Raw genomic sequence first — 17,844 nt, forward strand, 5'->3', positions numbered from 1 at the left:
TTTCTCAATTATGTTTAACGGTGTAGGGGTAAAATTAGAAGTTCACACCTTAAATTAGTTTTAATGGAAATTCTCTTTATTTATTTCTTTTTTATTTCGTCCTTTCCCTTTCCCTTTTCTTTTCTTTTTCTTTCTATTTTTCTTTCCCTTTGTCTTCGCCGTTTCTTTTTCTTCTTCTTTGTTTTTTCTCCTTCTTCTTTTCCATTCTTTAGGTTTAGTATTATAGGTTTAGGGTTTCATTAGTTATTTGGGTTTGTTTTGAATTATGATTAATGGGTTTGTATTTTGAAACCCTAAATCAAGTAATTAAAATTAAATGCATCAAATAATGATTAATTTTGCAGATAAGGTTGAAGAGCATGATGATGGATAAGGATTTTGTGGTGATGAAAATAGTCATGAAAGGGACTGAATTTAATTGTGATTCAAATTACATTGAATGTGTTGTGATTTTTTTAAATTTTTTTATTATTTGTCGCCAGATTTTTATGTGAATAACAATATCTTCCTCTGTTAATTTTTTTTGGTGACCTTGTATTTTATAAGTTGATAATATTTTTTTTTTTGGGTATATAATAACGATGACAATCTACATGAAACATGAAGTTTTTTTTTATTGAAATTAAAATAACATCCTTTACTTAAAAAGAAATCAGTAGCTAAACTCGTTAAAAACAGAGACAAAGAAGGGGCATTTTTGAGTAATTGAACTTATTTGAATTCAAATAAAGGGGTATTTTTGTCATTAAATCAAAACTCAGACGGAGCCGTTAAAAATAACTAGAAAACTAACAGAATTGAGGGCGCAGTGTAATGGTTCAATTTTACTGGGTGCGGGTTGAAAAATGTCAATTCATTTGGGGTATGATTAAAAATTACCCATAAAATATTACAGCACAGCTCGCTGCGCGCGTTGCATTTGCGGGCATCAGCATCACCACTAGATTCCACACGCAGCTAACCACAACTGATTGCAGCTTCTTGGCGGGAAGAATTTTGTCCCAATTTCTTTTCTCCAATCTCGGCACCTCCCATTAGGGTTTTTCTGATTGACAAAATCTCTTCAATTTCTTACTTGAACGGCAACTTCTTCTATCTAAATCATTATCGCTTGCTTAAAATCCTGGAATAAATTAGCGGAGAAGGGTAAGTTGGCGGCAATAATGTTTTTTTTTTTCTCCGCATTCACATCTAGTTCGTAATTTGTATTTGCTTAAATTTACCTCATAAAATATAATTGATTTAAAAGCGATTTGACGCGCTTCCCCGAAGCTAGACACTTTACCAGCAGGCCGGTGGAATGGTTCGTAGCTGTTTTTGATCCCTCCGATCCAGTTCTTTGACTGAATTAACCCTGTAGCCGTGCGAGGAGGGTCGCTGGCGTTTTGTGTTAGTTCGCTAATTTTGTTAATGAATCTCATCTTTTAAATTTTTTACTGTCTTTGTCTCCAATGTTGTTATTGTTCTGAATTAATTAATTTTTTTTAAAAATTTTAGCTCATAGATGATTTTTTTTTTTGTTTTCCTTTATTGGCCAGAAAATAAAGTAATGGCTAGAGAGAAAGAGGAAAGCATGCAAGTTAGTAGAAGAGCAACAAGGTCATCCACATTCAGTGCTAATAACAATGGTATTGAATTAGGGAAACCAAATGATTCCTACATACCAACACTTGGTGACTTGGTGTTTGGACAAGAACCCATTAGCCTAGATGATTTATTATCTCGTTTTCCTGGTAGACGTGTTCAAATTCTTGAGTTATTGCGCCTTTTGGGAACTTTAAATTCCTCAATGCCTCCTTTGTTTGTCTATGGAAGTGCTTCTACTGGAAAAACTAGTATTATTATCCAGGTATTTAGACATCTCAGCCGCCCTTTTGTTTATACAAGCTGTCTTTCATGTTATAGTCCGCGGATCTTGTTTGAGTCTATCTTGAATCAGCTATTGCTTCATAAAAAGAATGCATTTAATGGTTATTCGAGTGCAAAGAGATGTGAAAAGCCATCTGATTTTGTTATTTTTGTTCGTGAGGCATTGATAAATGTCATAGATAGTCTAAAGGAGAATGCAGAGAAAACGAGTACAAGTAAGTTGAAGGGACAGGTTAATGGAAAGATGATCTACTTGATTTTTGATAATTTTGAGCTTGTTAGAGAGTGGAATAAAAGTTCTAGTATATTACCTTTTCTGTTTGGTCTGTCTGATATTCTGAAGATGCCTGAGGTGGGTATGATCTTTATCAGCAGCACCTCACCTGATACGTATCACTCGAATACTGGTTATGTAGCTCCCATCCATGTTTATTTTCCTGAATGCACAGAAGATGATCTTCGTCAAATTTTTATGAGAAATCAAGCAAATCAAAAGCTTTATTCCTCCTTTCTTGAGTAAGAATTTAAACTGTTATTTGTTCTCATTGCTGCCCAATGATCTTTTGCTTTATATATTCCAATCTCTCATTTCTTTTTATTCCTTTTAAACAGTATTGTGCTGAGACCGTTCTGTAGAATTACTAAACGAGTGGATGAATTATCTACTGCATTTTCGTTGTTATTTAAAAGATATTGCGAACCCTTAAGTGACTTGGGAGTTTTACCCAATGGAGAGATGAAGAGAAGACTGTTTAGTCATCTTCAGCCGCATATTGCTCCTTCTTTGAATGAGATATTCAGGGTTGCGTCTCAACCGTGCCTTGAATGTGGAGTCAATCAGGAGACCAGAAGAAAAGGAGGTGCTAGGAAATCAGTGGGTTCCGGAGATCTTGATGATATAGGCTTCCATATGTCTACTTCGGCAAAGTATCTCCTCGTTTCAGCATTCCTTGCTTCAAGAAACCCTGCCACATTGGATGCTTCACTTTTTGATACAACTGGGGTTTCTGATAGTCGCAAACGAAAAAGGAAGTGAGTGCTTTGACAATCTGTTCTAAATCTGTGTCATATTAACTCTACTATCAAGCTGTGATGCTACTTATTCATGTGTTAGGATGCACTAGTACTTTTATTTCACTCTTGGTTATTTCTTCATAACAGTTTTGATTTAAGATTTAGTATTTTTCTGTTCTTTTTCCTTTCACCACACATTGGATTTCTTTTGAATCAAAATTTTATCCAAAAATACTCATCACAATATATCAAGTGTTTGTTATTGGTAGAAAGAAACATATTGAATTATTTACCCATCAATCTGGTTTTGCTGTCACCTCAATGAATTGATTATGGTATACTACTGGTTAGTTCTTTCCTTGGGAATAAGTGGAGTTAGAGTACAGTTTATAGTTACTGGCCTTATTGTACTTGTCCGTTTATTGATCTTGTCTGGAATAGATGATCAATTGCTATGACCTGCCAATGTCTGACTCCACCAATGAACTGATATCGGTAATTTGGTAATGACTGATTTGAACGCTTTTGTTTTTCTGGGCAATTGCTTTTCCTTGTAAGTGTTGGATATAAGATGTGGCTTTTATTTGCTTTATGTAAATGAATGCTTTGGAGTTGGTAAAAATGATTTTCTACTCGATAATAGCATTATTTAGGTACTCTTCTCTTGACACTGTTGATATGATTATGCCCTGCCGCAAATTGTGCTTTGCTCTCTATTACTAAATTTATCTTCCTGATTGATTACTTCCCGCACAGGGCCTCTGAAAAATCATTGGAGCAAAAGGAAGCAGCAGAACAGGAGTTACTTATGAAAGGGCCCGGAACTTTCTCTTTAGAGAGGTTATTAGCCATATTCCAATGCATTACATCAGTAGGTGAAGAGGAAGAAGGAAATGACGGGTTAAGAGTTGATGAAGGGAGTAATGCACTCATGTCTGATATTCTACTGCAATTAACCAGTCTCTGCAACAGTAATTTTATTGTCAACGGAGGAAGCTGCCCTTTAGAGGGTTCAACTCGGTATCGCTCTACACTATCTGAAGATTTGGCTATGAAGGTAAGTAGAGAAAAAATGAAAGCTCATACTAAACTTTCTTTTAGGAATGTAATTTAATGCCACCGTGTATAATTCCATCTATGTATTGTCTTGGATGGTTATAGGTTGCAAGGAGCATTAAGTTCCCTTTGTCAAAGTACTTGTACAGAAGATAATCAGTGATGTGAAGAACTACTCCAAACCAACTGATTTCCATCAAGTTAGATGAGTTGCGCCCTCAAAGGAACCGAGAATAAAGATATCTTAAACCAAAATAAAACTTCTGGACAGTCAATGATTGTATCTTCCTGCTGTAGTTGATTGGGGACATGATTGAACTAAAATCTTTTTTTCCCCTTGTTGTGGCAAAATATGATAGTGTTGGTAGCAATTTCTAAGTTTCTATCACGAATGGTTTACCATGCTATGTCTAGATTATTTGATTTAGTGCTTGTATTTGTAGTAAATGTGTTCGGCCAGTGCCCAGTGGGCAAGTGGCAACGGCCACCCGCAACTGAACTTGATGGCAAGGAATGCCCCTGTTATTTAGCTTTTTCAATTATCATTCGGCTAATGCTAACTTACATGCATGTAACTTACAACCCTCTCACATGAATAGTAAGTGGTGTGGGCTCATTCACTATTCATATGAGAGGGTTGTAAGTTACATGCATGTAACTTAGAGGGATCCCATTCATGAACCAAATGATATGGTATCCCAATAAATAATTTACCCTTTTTCAAGTATCATGAACTTGATATATCTACTACAAATTCAATTATCTTCTGTTAACATTTTTAGCTAAATGTTTGTTTGAATGAACTATCTCACACCACTGGAAATATGAAATTTAAAATCCGATCACCTATTTATCAATGAGCTGATTTTACGCGTAAGTATTTGTTATTTAAAACATATTCAAACTATGAAGAAAGAAAGTAAATGCTGTGTGGTTGGTGTCTAGGTGACCAAAATTAATTCAAGATTTTAAAGAGAGATTAATAAACATAATATTGTCAACACAATATATATATATGTATATATATATATCAAGAGTAAGGAAATAGGGTCACGGCACGATTCTCATTTCGTAATCATTCAATATGGGAATTGAGGGATCAGGAAACAAAGGGGCCCATGACAGCTCATTGATCCACTTTTCAGAAATTGTAATGGTCAAAATGAAAATGGTTCGAGTGATGAGCTCTTAGGGCATTTGTTCGAATCCCCGGGAATGTACTCTTCGTATATAGCTCATCTCTCAGTTAAGAATTGGATTGGAGTAGATATTTCGTTTTTTTTTTTTAATTATTAATGAGAACAAATTGTGAGTAGAGTAGATATTTTTCTAACATTTTTAGTATATAATTTTGACTTATATTATAATAGGCTTGATCTAGGATAGTCTCAGTAAATTTATAATATGAATATTTTTAAACTTCCGATTGCAACTTATGCGTTAAAAAAAAAAATGGTGCGGTCAATTTTCCAGAAATGTGAGCTTTAGGGATCATTTTATCTTTTTTTATTTATTTTTTAATTAAAAAAAACTCCATCAACTCGTGAAAATGATTTAAAACTGACAATTTAATTGTCAACCAATCTCAACATTTGTAAATTCCAGTAAGGAAATTTTATAACCTTACATTACATATTACATATTAAAGAAAGGGTGTTGTTAAGTTATATTATAATGTAACTTACATTAACTCAAAAGGTGTAATTAATGACTTAAAAATAATTTAATTGATTCTAATTTTAGATCACTAATTATATTTTAATAAGTTACATCATAATGTAACTTAACAAGGTCCCAAAAAAAATTAACAAACCAACCAGCAAATTTTCACCGCATTCCACAGCTCCTCTTTTAACTAAACCGTACGCAGCCTAAGTAGTATTGTATATCTTAAAGCTGCAGTGTTATGATTATCCTTAAAACAAACAAATACCAATTAGAGCACAAAGAATCAATTTAATTTGATGGTGACACAATTCAAATATGTCATTACCTGATTGTTTTTGTCAAATTGTTTCTCATACGCCACAAGAGTCCGACCCATTCTCGTCTTGATTTCGAAGTCCTAACTGCCCAAACTATATTTATCAGTCCACCTAAATCAGCCAACTCGGAACCATTTGCCTTAAATTGTTTCCTTATATTATAAAATCCAAGCCATTCATTTATTGGAAAAGGAGCTTTGATTTGAGAATAAAAAAATAGACAACACAAACTTGATTGCAAAATTTTGTTGATGGAGTAAAAAAAAAAAAAAAACCTATTCCTAAAAGGGTTACTGATTTATTGTATGATGCATTAATCCACAATGTTTTAAGGTAGTGATTGTGTGGTTCTGTTCTACAAGTGAATTAATTGGGGCAAGAGAATTTTTATCCTAATTATATTAGTAAGTTGTAATCGTAGTAGTAGTAGTAGTAATAATGATAATAATAGTAATGATCCATAAATTTTCATTAGAATTGTTTTGTAGTGTATGAGAAGAACCAAAGTTGGAATCTCTTGCTTTCATTATGCTGTTTTTGTCGCCACAGCTTTATAATGATAAAGACATCATCAATCCATTTTAACCCCCCTTTTCTGCTGAAATATTAGACTCAATTGGATGCTTGAATATCATAAGCCTAATTAAAGTGAGTGGTGAATGGTTTATGTGATAAGCTCGTATAAATTAAGAGATAACACTTAAGATATATATAAATGGTGAGATATCCTAAAATTCCACATAAACGCAAAGGGGGCAGCCAAAATGTTGACCCTAGAAATAATAATATAAATATAATGCGGGTGTTTAATGCTCTCACCAAACTAATCAGTCGGTCCCCCTCTTATATTTAAGTGATTGATCTCAATTCTCAACTTCTGTACGAAGGCTTGCAATGAGCACCAGCACATGACGATAAGAGTCAACAATTCTGATCTTGCTGATGTTACCAATTTACTCTTTTTAACTTTTTGATCGATTAAATTAATTAAATTTCAGACGACTTTAGCATGGAATGCGTGTCATATTTTGCATTATAATCAAAGGCTAAGATACGTATGAATGAAATGCTACCCTCAAATTTAATTGCCATGATACGAGTGAATCTATGACAAAAATTATTTGCTCAAGTAAACTAATTGGCGGAATATATGTTCACTTCCTTTGAAGATGCACAAGTAGAAACCTTGAAATTGTGCGCAGTAGGTTGAAGTTTCAACAAATAAAATTACTGTTTATACTTCAGTCATAATCACGTGGACTTTCTATATCTATCATCGAATTGCATGAGATTAATAAGTATCAAAATTAAGTTAAAATAGCCTTGCATATGGTTAATTTTTTAACAAAGTTCCAATAGCTTTCGTGTGTTTGATGGAATGAGATAATTTTACACGTTATCCTGTAAACAAAGTTGTAAGCATATCATAGTTCATATTGTATAAGCAAGAGAAATTATTCAAGTCAAATTGTTAAAAGAATGACAAAATAACAAGACAAAAGAACAAAAACATCAATTAAGTATCAAAATCTGGAGTGCTGATGACATAAACATTTGTCGTCAATTAATCGTTAGGCATCTGCATGCCTTCAGGTTTGTGCCAATGCACGTCTATATATATGATATCTATATTTGACTTTTGTTCATGGCAGCAGGGGGCGCCTCGGGGCACATTTTTTCATATCGTAACAGGTATTAAAATACCCCAAGAGTCAACTCAACACCGCTCGATGATTCTGAAGAATTGTTTTTACAGGCTTGCTTGCAGAAATTTTTTTATTATTTTGAAAAAAAAAAAGAGGGGGGGGGGGGGGGGGCGAGGGATCGATAGAAGCATTATCAAGAATATGTCACGGAGCGGAGAAGAGAGTTAATAAATTGTTGATGAGTTGCTCACCGAACCCTAACCAAAAGTCCCACATGACGAACCGCGTTTTCATTTAAGACACTTGGTATCAAAGACTCAAATTGAAGTATATATGATAACTTAGCAAAGTTAAAAATATGGTTCACCCATAATGAACCCCAAATTAAAAGCAGACTGTACATGTTGTATTATTGTATGAGCATATGAGTATGAAGATGAAGATCCCTTATTATTATTACTGTCTGTTATTCTTTTCGAGCAGGCCGTGTTATGTTAAATTGTTAATCATCATATTATCTTCTTTTTTGAGTCTGCTCTGCGTGTCTTACTTCCTCAACTAAACTCATTTAATTCCCCACCTTCATTCAATGCTATCTGTTGCAGTGGTAAGGTAAAGTCTCTCTCTTAATTTCTTAATTTTTCCTGCAAAGAGAGAGAGAGAGAGAGAGAGAGAGGGAGTAGCTCATTTTAATTTTATACATATATTGAGGTACTTCTTTGACAGAAAATTTCTATGGGAGAAGTGGAAAAAGTATGGCTGTTTTTACCATAAAAAAAAGTCTCAACGAACTCCTCCCAGGGCATTTATGATTTGCTCGCTATTACAATTCAAGACAACAGTCTGGCCTCCCTGGCCTTCATTATTATTGCTTCTCTTTCATTTTTCACCTATAAATTCACCCTTCTCTTCTGATCTGTACTATCTATCACTCCCTCATTTTCCTTTCTTCTCGCTCTTTTTACAATCTCCGATATTCTTTCTTTTTTCGTAAAATTAAGTTCTTTTCACTATCTGGGTTAATTATTTCCCTTTAGCTCAGTTTTTATTTTGTTTTATTTAACTTTCTTTTTCAAGCTTCTTGCCTTGGTTTTTATTGTTTCTTGATTCCCATAAAAAGTGTCATAAAAAGTGTCATACATACTTCTGTCTGTATAATGGATGCTGCCACAGCTTTTCTTCTTTTCACGGCTGTCACGGCCTATCTACTCTGGTTCACGTTCATCTCACGGTCTCTCAAGGGTCCACGCGTGTGGCCTCTATTGGGCAGTCTTCCGGGTTTGATTGAGAATTGTGACCGCTTGCATGACTGGATCTCCGACAATCTCCGCGCGTGTGGTGGCACGTACCAGACCTGTATCTGTGCAATCCCCTTCCTCACCAAGAAGCAGGGTCTCGTGACTGTCACGTGCGACCCGAAGAACATCGAGCACATATTGAAGCACCGCTTCGACAATTACCCCAAGGGTCCCACCTGGCAGGCCGTGTTCCATGATCTGCTTGGTGAAGGCATCTTCAACTCCGATGGCGACACGTGGCTGTTCCAAAGGAAGACTGCCGCACTGGAATTCACCACCAGGACCCTGCGCCAAGCCATGGCTCGCTGGGTCAGCCGAGCCATCATGCTCAGGTTCTGTCCGATTCTTGACTCGGCTCAGCTCAAAGCCGATCCGGTGGATCTACAAGACCTGTTGCTTCGGCTCACCTTCGACAACATTTGTGGCTTGGCTTTCGGAAAAGATCCTCAAACTTGCGCGCCGGGTCTTCCGGAAAACGGCTTTGCGTCGGCTTTTGATAGAGCCACTGAAGCCTCGCTTCAGCGTTTTATTTTGCCCGAAATTCTGTGGAAGGCCAAGAAATGGCTCCGGCTCGGAATGGAAGTCAGCTTGAGCCGAAGCCTGGGCCACATCGACGAGTATTTATCAGACGTGATCAACGCACGTAAGCTCGAGTTGACGAGTCAGCAAAAAGACGGGAACCCACACGACGACTTGCTATCAAGATTCATGAAGAAAAAAGAATCCTACACAGACGCTTTCCTCAAACACGTCGCACTCAACTTCATCCTAGCCGGACGCGACACGTCATCAGCGGCGCTGAGCTGGTTCTTTTGGTTAGTCATTCAAAACCCACATGTAGAAGACAAAATCTTACGTGAATTGTGTTCTGTGTTAATCGAGACGCGTGGTGATGACACGTCGACGTGGGTTGATGAGCCGTTAGGGTTTGAAGAATTAGACCGTTTGATATACCTAAAAGCAGCATTATCAGAAACCCTGAGGCTATACCCTTCAGTGCCGGAGGACTCAAAGCACGTGATAGTGGACGACATGTTACCGGACGGCACGTTTGTTCCGGCGGGCTCATCGGTCACATATTCCATATATGCAACTGGGAGAATGAGATCAACGTGGGGTGATGATTGCTTAGAGTTTCGTCCGGAGAGATGGCTGTCGTCTGATGGGACGAAATTTGAAATGCACGATTCGTTCAAATTTGTTGCTTTCAATGCAGGGCCAAGAATATGCTTAGGCAAGGATTTGGCGTACTTGCAAATGAAGTCGGTGGCGGCGGCGGTGCTGTTGCGGCATGGGCTGACGGTGGTGCCAGGCCATAAGGTAGAGCAAAAGATGTCACTAACGTTGTTTATGAAAAATGGGCTTAAAGTTAATGTGCATACAAGAGAATTAGAGGGTATCGTACAAAGTATTAAGAAGAGAAAGAAGAATAATTGCATACATTTAAGTGGGGGTGGTGATGGTGGGGCTGAAAATTGAAACGGGTAGGTCGTAGCTCGGGCCTCGGTGGGGTTGTTTATTAATTAAGGCGTCGTTAAAGTGTTGGCGGGTTTCATGGAAACATGGATGTAGTGTATTTAAGGAGTGGTGGTGTTGCTTTATTATATTTATATAATGCTAATGCTAGCTCGCTGAAGAAAGAAAGGCGCAATTCATGTGGCTTCTATTGAATGCATGCATGCGGGGCCATTTATATTTCTGGTGTTTTATATATTCTTCTCACGGTTTTTGAGAGTAAAGGGGGAAGATATACACACGCGACACGACTACGCTTATTGTATACAGCATACTGTCACGATAAAGATATGCAGCCGCTTCATCTTTTCTCAAGAGAGAGAGGGCGACACAGTTTCAAATCTTGTCTTGGTTTCTTTGATGGAGGTTCTTAAAATTCTTTCGTGTTTCTATTTCTTTGAATATCAAATGTTCTTATTAATTTTGTGATATTTATTTTATTATTATTTTTATGACATAAATGTTAAGTATAATTCTTACATTTGAAATGCAAGTCATCAAGATACACACACACACACACATTTCATTTCTTCAACATTTTTAATTATTTTTTCCGATTAGGCACCGGTACAAGAGCTAATGTTGTCGATGTCGATTTTCTGTAATTTTGAATTATGCGGGCTATCAACCTTTAAGAAAAAGCCTCGTGCGATCAGACCTTTCATGGCCACACTGGAGCCCAAAGAAGTCCAAGACCGAAAGCAAGAGTTACAAACTTGCTGATCAGTCGAGAATATCTAACGAACATAGCCATTTCGTTGGAATAAATTATCATCTTTTACGGATTTGATGCTCATGCATGTACGATTAAAGCAGCAGAATATAATGGTTAATTAAAGAACATATGAGGTTTCCTTTGAAGCATTACATGAGCTCAGGCGAAGGTTTAATGGGTGCAAATTTCCCATCTCGTTCCCTGGGATTGGAAAAATGTATATAGGAAAGAAAAACCTCTAAAAGGGCATTTCAGAAACTCAAAAGTTGTAAAAGGGCCTCGCTAATCGGCGAATATCTTCCCTAGTAGCATCTTAATTTAACCTTGCTTAGCAGGGTTTCATGCCCCAGCATGGATGGCATTGTTATCGCCTTTTGATTTTCCTTCAATTTCTTGATGACTTGGTCTCTTCTTCTTTACTCATTACAGCATCTTCCTCCCATTCTTGCACTTCGTCTACTCAAGAACTCTCTCTCCCGTTGCAAATAAGTTCCAGACTAAGGTGCCAATGATGTATAAGACAACAGCTACCTTGAATACATCATCCCAAGAACCTGCAGAGAAAGAGTTTTCAGAAATGAATGATAGACTTGAAACTAAAAGACAAAAAAAATAAAAAATAAATAAAAAATATACAAGCAAAGCAATTGCCTCTAGAGAATGAAGTTGGTGAGTTTTACCTCGTTGGAGTATGTAACCGGTTGCAGCTGTACCGAAAACACCAGCAAGCACTCCTGCTGTGTTTGATAGTCCTAAGAGAACTCCCTGTCATTAATATTCACAAGTGTATTAGAGAAAAAAACATGCTTCAGAGGTTATAATTAAACAAGAAGATCTTACAGTTCTTGAACTAAGAAAAGATAGCCATAACTCACAGCATAGCGCGGCCCAATATCTTGATGATTGGAATAAAGACCAGATTGTGAGAATGCATCAGATCCCTGTCCATAATTATTGTGACTATATAAGTGGTCATCTTACAGGACACATTCCAACAGAATTACGAGGTTAAATAAAACATATTAATTGAGGGGTCATATAAATTGAGCTCAGATGAAACTGACATCAAACAAAATCAAACCTGACTGCATGCCATGCATAGCACTGCCATTGCAGGAGTCCTGACATGGCTCAGCTGTGTGAGAAAGAAGGCTGGTCCCAAAAACCCAATGGATTGCATGATCTGCATATTTAAAGAGGATTCGAAGACAATTAATCCCAATTGGTAGAGTGCCAATTATAGTTCTAGTCCCATAAAATTCATTTGACCTTTGGAAGATGAGGAAACAAGAAGGCCATCCAGAGCTTTCATACATTGCATGTGTAAACATGCACAAATACAGAATTTTACATGTATTCTTGCTGTTGTTCATTTGGCTAAGGTTATCAAAAGGAGAACCTTTTTTCCCCCAAATTGATATAGACCACAACATGGTCCTTGGAACTAGCATTGTGGCAATATCATTACGGTATGACCAATATAAGTTGGAATGATAGGTGATGATATCAATATTCAGTAACAAATATTCCTGCAAAATTACAATTAAGGACCAGCAACAGTATTAATGCTTGCCTTACGAACTGCTGTTATGGAAAGTCCTTTGCTAACAAGTGTATCTGCAATCCAGCCTCCCATATTTGCAAAAACAGCCATGGTCAACCAAGGCAAGACACAGAAGAGCCCAGATTCAGTGAGGTTGAACTTCAAGACCTGAGAGAACAAAAAAAGTCTTATTGGCTTGGGTATAAAATGATAACTATGCATATCTTCACCTCAATCATTGACCAAAATACTCAGAAAACCTTGTACAGATAGAAAACAAGACAGCAATATGTGTGAACAAACCAGATTAATTTATAGTTTATCAGGTCTTTGAACTGCAAAATTGAGCATAATGAATGGGGTACTAATGTAATTGGACTAAAAAATGGGGGGAAAATCGAAACTGAATTTTAATGTTTTGCAGCATGCATCAACAAGATTATAATGAGGCCGTTCAGAGTTCATGGGATTTCTAGTGTCAGGCAAAATTTAAGAAAAACTAAGATTAAGAAAAAAAAGCACTGCATTATTGTCTCCTAATTACCTTCAACCAAGAACTTTTAGTTTAAGAAATTTTAATGCAAGAAAAAGGCTTATGGGAAACAGAAGTTTTGTACCTAGTTTTCCAACAACCACATCATCCATTGAAGAATTTGGAGTCTAAAATATGATCTCGATATGCATCATAATCAGCAAGGCAATGAGAGTAACATAAGACTTATACAAGTTAAACTTCGAAAATAAAATGCACATAACAGCTGATAGCAAAAGTTATTGAATTTGTGGCAAGTGAAAAGCTTTTCTTTTTCTTCACTATAAGGGCTCATGTTCAGATCAAGCATTCAGATTTTTCACAACCATCAGCAAATATCATTTAACTCCTAATGGATATACCTGATTATAGTATGTAGGCATCCATGTCAACAGAATAAAAGTTCCCCAATTGTGACAGAAGTGAGAAATTATGAGAGCCCAAACAGGGGCTTTCGATAGTATTAATTTCCAGGGAATGACTGAAACTGCTTCCTTTGAAATGCTGCCACCCAATATGTGTCTTTTTTCTTCAGCTCTAAGCTCTGGGTCTTCTTTTGGAGAGCTGTATGCCTGCGGAGAAAAATGAAATAAGGCAAATAGTAGATTAAGACGTGATGTCTTTTTTAGCCAAATGCTTTTAAAACTAAGGGCAGCACAAATTCTGGTGTTCTATCACAAACAGATTCTTTCACACACACAACCTACAAAAAAAGAAAGACTGTTTTAGGTATGCACATTAGACTTGTCCACGGATAAATAATTAAAAGAATCAGCAACTTACTTTTTTCAGCCACAAAGCAAACCAAATGCTTCCGAGTGAGCCAAATGAGTAGAAGACAGATGGCCACCCAAATTTTTGGATTAGAATAGGAGACACAGCCAACCCAGTAACAGAACCCAGATACATTCCACTGTACACAAAGGCAAGTGATCTGCTTCTCTCGGACACAGGAATCCACTTAGAGAGCATGTTATTCATAGCAGGCATGGCAACACCCTGTAAAAGGAATGGAATCACCTTTCTATGTGAGAATCGCTCAATCTGCTTATCAAACAGATAAATTTTAAAATTTTTATGTTGTTATCAAACGGTTAGCATTTTTCATATTATTATTTCTGTTCTTCTGGCTGGACATCTGTATCTGTCCTTTCTACCATCTATCACTGCAAAGGTAGTTAGACGTTAAATGACCAGAAGAAAGGATCTTCAAGAAGAAAACATTTCAGAACTAATTAGCTACCTATGTACTTGTCTAAGGGATAACAAAAACAAAAAGAGGAATGAGATAAGCCAACCTCTCCAATCCCCATAAATGCACGCATGATAAGCAAAAATGGGAGCCCAATTCTTGCAGCAACAGGAGTCAAAACAGTAGCCACTGACCACCAGATAACGCCAAAACCCAATACTGGCTTTCCACCAAATTTATCTGCCCATATGCCACCAACAATCTATGCCAGAAAATTTGAGAAGTACAATTAGATTGAAAGATTGCAGAGGGAAAAAAATTCTCACATCACATTATAGGTTACTACCAAACAAAAGAATTACAGGGCATAGTCGTTTAGACAAAAACAAATCCTTGAAACAATGAGTTTCAATTATGGTAGGTCACCAACTGTATTGTTGTGCACTTGTATAGTGATTTACAATATTTAATAAGATCTCTTTCATTGTCTCTAAAATACTTGGAGTTCTCTGAAGCAGACCTGAGTGAGTAGATAGCCCCAGAAAAAAGAGGACTGGATCAAACCCACTGTTGTGCTGTTCCAGTTGAACTCCTTTGACATAGGAAGTATAGCTATGCTCATGTTCACCTACAGCAAACATTTATTTAGTCAACATAAAGGAAGAAAAACATATGCAATACAAGGTAGAGTTAAGAAGGACTAGCATGTCAAGACCAAGTACACAATCGCGTTGATTTGCTCAATCTAGAATGAATGCACTTGCAAGTATGCAAGCTATTCACACCGAACTTTAGAAAGGCAATAGTGTAGCTGCTAGGAAGAATTTACCGTGGCAGGATGCAGAATGTTATTAAATCAGGAAAAATGTAAACACAAAAACAAAGAATTAAGAAGGGTGCAAAAAAAAAAAAAAGAAAAAGAAATACTCACACGGTCCATGTTGCACAACAGAAATGCTGAAAAACAGAGAAGTACAACGACCCAACGTTTTGGGAATTGTTCCCACCAAGGAGATGTTTCCTGCAAATCTCCATCTGGCAGAACAGCCTCACTTGGAATTTCCGTTGATTGTAGTGAGTCCACCTTTGCTTCTGTTATGTCATACTCATCAGACTTATAGAAAGCACAAATTCTGTCCTCTTTAACATCAAGAGACTGCGGTGATTTCCCTTTCCTTGTACCAATCCTATCCTCTGCTTTTGGTTGAAACCAACCTCCAAGTGAATGTCTTGAAGAAAAATAGCATTCACATTTGTTATTAGTTCTTTTCCAAGGATAAATTCTGTTAAACTTTTCATTACATTGTAGGAACAAAGGATGTTCCTTTCCAGTGTGACAATTTGCTATATGTTTCAACGCCTTTTCATCTGAATTGCCCCAAACATGAAGCATAGAGCAGTTCGCATGTTCAGATATCAGACCATTTGCCATTGGACTGCGTAACCTTTGGTTCCACATGTTTCCTTGTGTATTCCGCAAAACAGATATGCCTGATCTTTCTCCCTTCCATTGGAAAATAACTGGCTCCTTTTCATATAATTTGCCTGAAAATATCAGGAATTTACTTAAAGATGTTCAACCAAAAACCACCAAATGGAGTTGCAAAAACTGTTTAGTTGCCAGCCCATAGTGAATTTGCCTTTTTATATATGAGTCAGACTATGAAACAATATAATGGAAAAAAAAATTAAAAACAAAAAGCAAGATTCAGTTAATTGAAAGATAACTTATGCTTTCTAAATTAATTTATCCCTAAAGGTAAAGGAGCAATTTTTTTATTGAAAGTTGTGGTGCCACATCTCAAGAAGTCTACATATTGAAATTGGACACGTTACAAAAACAAAGTAATGGACCTACACCGACCAGGCGGAATTTCCAAAGCAGCTAATAATAAAAGAATAAAAAGAGCACACGTTGCGTTAAGTCAGTCCCAGTTTAGTAAAAATTAAAAGGGAAAAAAAGAAAAATCCAAACCAGGTAACCTGAAATCCGAAAGCATGTAAATGAAGATTAGGAAAGAAAAGAAGTCCAGTTGCAATATTATTAAACTATTAATCCAGTCAATTAATTAAATAAAGAAATAACTGAAAAGAAAGAGAGAGCCCCCAGTCAACTGATAGCCATATTATGCACATATGTAAAACAAACATGAAAAAGTAAAATAAGATTCAGCTCCCAGAAAGAGCAAGCGAATCCATTGGAAAATTCGAAATCTGAGCATGCATAGAATTTATCGACAGAAGAAAAGAATGTAGATAAAGGAAATTAATTGAAAAAAAATACAGTGAAAACAAAAAAAAAATTGTAAAAGTGGAATTTTGATGTAAATGTAGAGAAGCTAATACCTGAACCGACAAAAGAACCGAAATTCCGGCAAGAAATCAAACTGCCGATGGCCATTGCTTTGTTGTAAAGTTAGAAAGAGACAGAAGCTCAGAGAGAAGTTATAGCATTTTGATATTTATAATTCAAAAACAAACAGTTTTGTTTGTCTGAAGCTAACTCTGGTCTGGTTACTCAGTTGAGAGAGGATAAACCAGAACCTGGTTTTTTTTTTTTTTTTTGAAAGGAACCAGAACCTGGTTTATTTTCACAAAAGCGGGAATTATATCTGTATTTCACAGAGCGTTACATAAAACATAGGGGGGCGGAGAGGCTGACACGTGGCGTATCATCCTCGCGAAGAAGAAAATGGACTAATTTATTGAAATACCCCTCCCTGCAAGGGACAAATTACGTTGTCGTCGCCATGGCGAAAAAGGTGAAAATTTGTAAGGGAAAGGGTACTTTCGACAAATAAAGTCGAGGCAAATCCGAACCGTACTTACCGCTGGAGTTTTCTCCATCGCAAAAGTGTCCGTTTTGGTTTTATTTCATGCGTGGAATATTCCAATTCGCGACAAGCCGGAGTCGGTCTTAGGCCCATTTTAGTAATTGGCATGGAGGAGAAAAAAAAAAAAAATATATATATATATATATAGTTTTCTCCATCGCAAAAGTGTCCGTTTTGGTTTTATTTCATGCGTGGAATATTCCAATTCGCGACAAGCCGGAGTCGGTCTTAGGCCCATTGGAGAAAAAAAAAATATATTTATTATTATTATGGAATAAGAGTTTATAGTATGTAGTAAGTGTAATTTTTTAATAATATTAAAAAATTTTATTATACAAATATTAAATCAATTCAACTTAATTTTAAAATTACAGTAATTAATATTTATCAAATATTTTAATATTACAATTTGAAAATTAAAGTTGCCCATCCTCAATATTAAATAGAATCTTAATATAAAATTTCATGTAATAACTTTAAATGAAGGAATTTTTATTTTATTTATGTTTTTCTAATAGATCTTCAAAAACAAATAATATATAAATTCAATACATATAAACTTCAAAGAGTGTTGCCACCCCTTTCAACAAACTCCAAAAAATGGTGTGGTGTGTCTCATGCACAAAAAAAATATTTGGTTTGCCT

General features: G+C 36.2%; 3 protein-coding genes across 7 annotated transcripts; 2 read left to right on the forward strand and 1 right to left on the reverse strand.

Annotated features, from left to right (window-relative positions):
* Positions 1–909: 909 nt before the first annotated feature.
* Positions 910–4,468, forward strand: LOC127898603 (origin of replication complex subunit 5-like). Of its 4 annotated transcripts, none has more exons than XM_052438965.1 (6): positions 910–1,146; positions 1,250–1,389; positions 1,539–2,385; positions 2,482–2,901; positions 3,640–3,940; positions 4,045–4,468. In XM_052438965.1, the coding sequence occupies exons 3-6, from the start codon at positions 1,550–1,552 to the stop codon at positions 4,093–4,095; spliced, it is 1,608 nt and encodes a 535-aa protein (XP_052294925.1). In that variant the 5' UTR covers positions 910–1,146; positions 1,250–1,389; positions 1,539–1,549; the 3' UTR covers positions 4,096–4,468. The 4 variants fall into 4 exon arrangements, with proteins under 4 accessions (XP_052294925.1, XP_052294926.1, XP_052294924.1 ...); XM_052438966.1 differs by having other exon boundaries at positions 1,277–1,389; XM_052438964.1 differs by having other exon boundaries at positions 910–1,389.
* Positions 4,469–8,151: 3,683 nt separating this feature from the next.
* Positions 8,152–11,400, forward strand: LOC102631431 (cytochrome P450 86A8-like). The gene is made up of 2 exons (XM_025092528.2): positions 8,152–10,749; positions 10,945–11,400. The coding sequence occupies exon 1, from the start codon at positions 8,728–8,730 to the stop codon at positions 10,345–10,347; it is 1,620 nt and encodes a 539-aa protein (XP_024948296.2). The 5' UTR covers positions 8,152–8,727; the 3' UTR covers positions 10,348–10,749; positions 10,945–11,400.
* On the reverse strand, positions 11,191–17,200 carry LOC102630913 (ascorbate transporter, chloroplastic). Of its 2 annotated transcripts, XM_006491063.4 has the most exons (11): positions 16,712–17,198; positions 15,297–15,910; positions 14,886–14,993; positions 14,472–14,627; positions 13,957–14,172; positions 13,536–13,745; positions 12,672–12,809; positions 12,180–12,281; positions 11,974–12,039; positions 11,779–11,863; positions 11,191–11,652 (listed from the first exon to the last, which is right to left on the reverse strand). In XM_006491063.4, exons 1-11 carry the CDS (start codon positions 16,764–16,766, stop codon positions 11,555–11,557), a joined length of 1,848 nt encoding a protein of 615 aa, XP_006491126.2. In that variant the 5' UTR covers positions 16,767–17,198; the 3' UTR covers positions 11,191–11,554. The 2 variants fall into 2 exon arrangements, with proteins under 2 accessions (XP_006491126.2, XP_006491127.2); XM_006491064.4 differs by lacking the exon at positions 14,886–14,993 and having other exon boundaries at positions 16,712–17,200.
* Positions 17,201–17,844: the final 644 nt, after the last annotated feature.

Source organism: Citrus sinensis, chromosome 3 (genome assembly GCF_022201045.2).
Source record: "Citrus sinensis cultivar Valencia sweet orange chromosome 3, DVS_A1.0, whole genome shotgun sequence".
In the NCBI taxonomy this organism is placed as follows: Eukaryota; Viridiplantae; Streptophyta; class Magnoliopsida; order Sapindales; family Rutaceae; genus Citrus; species Citrus sinensis.

Bases quoted from the DNA above. Each gene is read 5' to 3' on its own strand.
- LOC127898603 (XM_052438964.1), top strand. From the start codon at position 1,550: ATGGCTAGAGAGAAAGAGGAAAGCATGCAAGTTAGTAGAAGAGCAACA. The intron at 2,902-3,639 runs GTGAGTGCTTTG...CTTCCCGCACAG, and splicing joins AGTCGCAAACGAAAAAGGAA to GGCCTCTGAAAAATCATTGG. The intron at 3,941-4,044 runs GTAAGTAGAGAA...GGATGGTTATAG, and splicing joins CTGAAGATTTGGCTATGAAG to GTTGCAAGGAGCATTAAGTT.
- LOC102631431 (XM_025092528.2), top strand. From the start codon at position 8,728: ATGGATGCTGCCACAGCTTTTCTTCTTTTCACGGCTGTCACGGCCTAT.
- LOC102630913 (XM_006491063.4), bottom strand. From the start codon at position 16,766: ATGGCCATCGGCAGTTTGATTTCTTGCCGGAATTTCGGTTCTTTTGTC. The intron at 14,628-14,885 runs GTCTGCTTCAGA...TTTCTGGCATAG, and splicing joins GGGGCTATCTACTCACTCAG to ATTGTTGGTGGCATATGGGC. The intron at 11,864-11,973 runs GTGAGTTATGGC...TATTAATGACAG, and splicing joins ATATTGGGCCGCGCTATGCT to GGAGTTCTCTTAGGACTATC.